Genomic DNA, 5,757 nt, shown 5'->3' with positions numbered 1-5,757 from the left:
TAAAGTCCGCCCCGAGCGGAGATCAAATCCGCGACCTAACGCTTACAAGGACCAATATCTAGACCCGATCGGTGTCCACTATGATACATTAAGATTAATTTGACAGATACACCTGGTCAGGTACACCTGATAGGGAGTGGCTGGCCTTAGTTGGACTATTTGCCATAGAAACTCATATACTCATATCAGACTCACCAGATCGCCGTAATCATTGAGAGTGGACACGAAGAGAAGGTTTTGCCACCAGGATTGTTTACAATATTGTGACTCCGCCTCTGCATAGGGTTTCCACATGGGTCCCTCACCTACGTACGGTAGAACCCAAATAGTGAACGCAATAATGAGGATGTACATGGGATACATCCTGCAAACAGAAGAGAAGAGTGTTAATGTTAACTAATACCTAGAAAAGAAGAAGAAAAAAAACTAAGAAAAGAAGAAGAATAATTTTAAAGACAGAAAAGAGAGCGAGAGAGAGAAAGTTACAATCTACTCGTATACCTAGGTAGTAAATACCTTGAACGCAATAATGAGGATGTACATGGGATACATCCTGCAAACAGAAGAGAAGAGTGTTAATGTTAACTAATACCTAGAAAAGAAGAATAATTTTAAAGACAGAAAAGAGAGCGAGAGAGAGAGAAAGTTACAATCTACTCGATAAAAAAATTATGTCTCTTACTAAAATACAATATGTTTTATTTATTTCCACAAAAAAATCTTCAGATTAGAGGTGGTATTAAGTTCACAATGCTGTTTTTATGGAAAAAGTTCCTTAAGGGTGTCGGCCATTGGGGGTTTTACCCTATACCTAGGTAGTAAATACCTAATAATATGTAGGTACTAGGTAACAATAAAATTGTACCTACCTATGAGATGATGTAAAAAGTATGGAAGTCAGACACCTCCACTAATATTTCTTTTATAGCACATTGCATACTCAAATAGTTTCGCGGCGTTAAAAAAAAAAAACCGCAACCAATGTTCAGGCTCATGTGGGAGCAGTCCGAATTTGACCCTCGCAAATGTTCTTTTTATTTTCTTTCGTTCCTTAATTATTTAGAATGGAGCAGTTGCAAATGGGTAAAAAATATTAATAAATGGTCGATTCCTATGAAAAAAGTTGTGAAAAATCCAAATCTGAGGTCAAAACTCCGAAAAAATAAATGTAAAAGGTCGAAAATTCAATTTTTTTTTCCGTCAGAGTCCTCTGACGTCAGACTTCAGGAGATGCGCAGAAACGTATGCGCACAAGCATGAATTGCGCAGAAATGCATGCGCCTAAACAGATTAATGTGTTGCTTGCGAGGGTGCTTTGCTCGGGACATTTGGCCCTTTATTCTCTCTACGATTTCGGGACGGTAAGACTTCCGGTGTCACAGTTCCCTCTATCAACTCCAGGTATCTTATTTTCTATTCTGTTTTCTTCCATTCCTGATTCTATTCTATTTTACCCCTTTATTCTCTCTACGATTTCGGGACGGTAAGACTTCCGGTGTCACAGTTCCCTCTATCAACTCCAGGTATCTTATTTTCTATTCTATTTTCTTCCATTCCTGATTCTATTCTATTTTAAATTCCAGTGTTGGACGCTTCACTAGTAGCCCCCACAGGTTTGATAGCCGGTGATACGATCCAGTATGGAAGCCCAGACCAGTGTATTCACACTCACATCCCACTGCCCAATATTCGGCCCAAATATTGTCTCCCTACCGCCCAATACTCGCCCTCTAGGGCTATCTACCCGGACTATTATGCCAACCGTACCCTGTATGGGCCACCCTATGACATGGAGAAGAATGTGTGGGACTTTTTCACGGTATGCAGTATGTACTAATGTACTTACCACAGTTAGGTTTAATTTTATGATCCTCACGAGACTGAGTGCACCCCGCATCCAGAGATAAATGAGTAGCCCAATTCCAAAAGTGGACAAAAGAGCCGGAAAAAACCTCGGCCCCGCCCGGAATCGAACCCGGGCCTCCTGCGTGCAAGCCTAGTGTGATACCCACTCGGCCACGTAGGCTACTAGAGATAAATAATATAGCAATAATAAAAAATATTGACTTTGTAAACCCGAGACCTCCTGAGTGCAAGTTTGGTAGTTTCGTCATCTACTCGGTCATTTACTCCGTGGAGATTATTTATCTTGAAATAGGTAAATATTTAACAAGGGAATACCATTGGTTAGGTGCCAATCATTAGGTACTTGAGGTTGGTGTTGAAGAAAATAATTAATAGAAGGAAGAAATTTTCCGAGGCAAAACTCCTTGGACGTCATTGGAATTGGAGATGATATTTTGTTTCCCCTATGACGCGGTGGGTACTTGAGATATACTGAACTGAATTAGCTGGATCTATTAATTATGTATTATAAAACCGGTTGGGCAAGGTGGAATTTATGATTACTAAGTTTCCTGGCACATAAAAAGTCCACTCTGAGGCTTGGGTGTACAAGCGTTTATGTTGCGATTTGAAATTTATAACAATTCTCAGGATTTGTCATGTACACCACTCTGAGGCTTGGGTGTACAAGCGTTTATGTTGCGATTTGAAATTTATAACAATTCTCAGGATTTGTCATGTACAAAAAAAAAAACTAAAATTGACGTCACTGCTAAAATGTTTATTGAAGACGGTTTTACCCTCCTGCCTACTTAATCTTTTTTTTTTTTTAAGAGGTTTGACAGAGCTACCCCGATTTTGAAAATTTGGACCGATTGCAATACTTTCATTACTAGTATAGCTCCGCTATACTGTAGTAATAGAAAGTAAAAATATTGACTTTGTAAACCCGAGACCTCCTGAGTGCAAGTTTGGTAGTTTCGTCATCTACTCGGTCATTTACTCCGTGGAGATTATTTATCTTGAAATAGGTAAATATTTAACAAGGGAATCTCATTGGTTAGGTGCCAATCATTAGGTACTTAGTAGATACTCGAGGTTCCATTACTCGGTCTAGACAGCGTAATTATACTGGTGGGTAGCGCGTCTGACCTGTAAGTGCTAGGTTACGGGTTCAATTTCTGTCTGGGGCGAATTTTCAAAAAGGTCGGAGGCGCTGCGTGGGGGGGGGGGGGGGGGGGGGGGGGGTGCACCAAACAGAAAATTTTATACCATTACAGACAAACAGAAGGAAACGAAAATCGTCGAATTAAAACTTAGAACTTTAAAAAGGAATTCGTCTCTTGGAAAAACTAGTAGGTATCTGTGTATAGGTAGTTCGTACTCACTAATATGTCCAGGTTTGGCTGGTTCCTCCTTGTTGAGATTTGTATCTGTCCCATGAATATCCTGATATTCCACTGCTGTACCCGCTATGCATAGAAGTACCAGTACAACACATATGCATCTGTCATGGTAAATGTTTAGAAATTAGTAAATAATCACGGGTGCATTGTATAACTTACTGAACAAAAATAATCACGGGTGCATTGTATAACTTACTGAACAAAAATAATCACGGGTGCATTGTATAACTTACTGAGCAAAAATAATCACGGGTGCATTGTATAACTTACGGAGCAAAAATAATCACGGGTGCATTGTATAACTTACTGAGAAAAAAGACACCTACAGGGCCGCACAGGCCCGATGAAGGCCAAACTGTAATGAGCAAAATGTGCTTTAGGTGCTAAAAAAATAATCACGGGTGCATTGTATAACTTACTGAGCAAAAATAATCACGGGTGCATTGTATAACTTACTGAGCAAAAAGACACCTACAGGGCCGCACAGGCCCGATGAAGGCCAAACTGTAATGAGCAAAATGTGCAAAAGGTGCTAAATCAATTTCTTGGTCACGACTTCTACGCACTTATTTCACAAAAAGTAATAAAATCCCTCAAAAATACCTGATTGTGGTAAAAAGGTCTCCGCCAAGTCATTAGCCCCCCCATGGTGTACACTATTGCTTCGTTGATTATTTTGTATGCCAGTCTAGTTAGCTTGAAGGGTAACTCGTCTTCCTTCACTGCCTTGTAAGTGCTAGGTCGCGGGTTTGATTTCCGCCCCGGGGCGGATTTTATCCTAAACAGATGAGGTTCGTTCTTGCTCGAACATCGGCGGTCTTATTGTCCGAAGAGAGACTGGATAGGAGAAACCTCGCCCCCGGGTAGGAATCGGACCCACGACCTCTCGCTCACAAGACAGACTTGCTACGCGCTACCTTCCAAGCTAACTAGGCGGGCTACTTTGTATGATTACTTACACCCACAAATATCCAGCTAAGGGCAAGCGTCTCGACTCCATTTCAGCTTCAGAATAACATCCCAACTCCGTCAGACTCACATCAAAGTTGATCTGGTGTTTGGCAAATGCCGTCGTCAGACTCTGAGCTAATGAGTGTTGTATATCTTGTGCCGTACATACTTCAGGGACACACACACCCCAGCTGAACTTGTGTCTTGGGTAACGGATGAAATCAGACATAGGCTGAAAAATAAACAAAACCAATCTCCTTACCTAAGCCGTTATCACAAAAACACTTGTACACGGTAATTGTCCATGGTTAACATTACAACTATCGAAAATAGGAGAAAAATCAATGACATAATATTCCTTTGTAAATTGTTAAAAAATAAGATAGACCTACCTGAAATTTTACAAAAAATAAACTTTAAAGCCCAAAAGAGGCATACTAGAAATTGTAATAGCTTACTAGCTATCAAAAAGCAGCCAAAAATTTACATGTTATTAAATAGTCCTGTAAATAGAATAACGCGCCAATTAAACGATGCAATTGACAAAGATTCAACCATTGACGTATTTTTTATGTCAGAAAAACAAATCAAGGACAAGCTGCATGAATTATTTAAAATTTGAATCAATGTACTTTTAGTATATCTACTACCTACATACTTTTATTATTTTATTATTAAGCATTAATCTATTAGTTTTTAATGTTAAATTGTACTAGTATAATTTTCAATAATTGTAAAAATGGGAATTCCCGTAAATTTATACAAATAACAGACATAGGCTGAAAAATAAACAAAACCAATCTCCTTACCTAAGCCGTTATCACAAAAACACTTGTACACGGTAATTGTCCATGGTTTTACTCTATTTAAAACAAAAGATTCAGTTGAACTATCTTTTGTTTTAAAATTGAGTAAAACCATGTATCTTTTGTTTTAATTGAGTAAAACCATGTATCTTTTGTTTTAATTTAGTAAAACCATGGACAATTACCGTGTACAAGTGTTTTTGTGATAACGGCTTAAGTAAGGAGATTGGTTTTGTTCACTCTCTTCTTCTTCTTCGGGGGTGTGGGTTCGAATCCTATTCTGATACATCATTTAGGTAGGTAGGTAGGTACATATACATATTAATTTATGGCATTTTATCCATATAGGTACATAAGTATAATTCTAAAGCTAGGAGGAACCTCCATAAATAAATAATAATTACCTATAATACTAAAATGAGTGTAAAAAATTAATGAAAAACATAATCTTCTTCTTCCTCCCTCTTCTCGTAGTTGCTTAGGGTTTGATGGCAGAGATTGCCTTAGGCAATAATCACGCCCTATTGTAATTTTGTCATTATTTATTACAATAAAGAGTTATATTATTATTAACTATGTAGATTAGGTAACTTATGTAGAAAATTTGAAGAGGTTTGATAAGAGGGAACTGTAAGTACCAAGGTATCATCGTCCCGAAACTATGTAGATTAGGTAACTTATGTAGAAAATTTGAAGAGGTTTGATAAGAGGGAACTGTAAGTACCAAGGTATCATCGTCCCGAAATAAT

The 5,757-nt window shown here is 38.3% G+C and overlaps 1 protein-coding gene across 1 annotated transcript; it reads right to left on the bottom strand.

Moving 5' to 3' along the window:
- Window positions 1-3,111: 3,111 nt before the first annotated feature.
- On the bottom strand, window positions 3,112-4,535 carry LOC103516291. Its single transcript, XM_026828726.1, has 2 exons — window positions 4,211-4,535; window positions 3,112-3,352 (listed from the first exon to the last, which is right to left on the bottom strand). The coding sequence occupies exons 1-2, from the start codon at window positions 4,429-4,431 to the stop codon at window positions 3,112-3,114; spliced, it is 462 nt and encodes a 153-aa protein (XP_026684527.1). The 5' UTR covers window positions 4,432-4,535.
- Between the last annotated feature and the right edge of the window lie 1,222 nt (window positions 4,536-5,757).

This window comes from Diaphorina citri, unplaced genomic scaffold, assembly GCF_000475195.1.
Source record: "Diaphorina citri unplaced genomic scaffold, Diaci psyllid genome assembly version 1.1 scaffold1536, whole genome shotgun sequence".
Taxonomy (NCBI): Eukaryota; Metazoa; Arthropoda; class Insecta; order Hemiptera; family Psyllidae; genus Diaphorina; species Diaphorina citri.
This window is presented reverse-complemented; position numbering and strand designations above follow the sequence as displayed.

What these genes read in the sequence shown, in the direction of transcription:
- LOC103516291 (XM_026828726.1), bottom strand. Translation starts at nt 4,431, where the DNA reads ATGTCTGATTTCATCCGTTACCCAAGACACAAGTTCAGCTGGGGTGTG. An exon ending in TTAGCTGGATATTTGTGGGT is followed by an intron (nt 3,353 to 4,210) that starts GTAAGTAATCAT and finishes TTACCATGACAG; the next exon opens with ATGCATATGTGTTGTACTGG.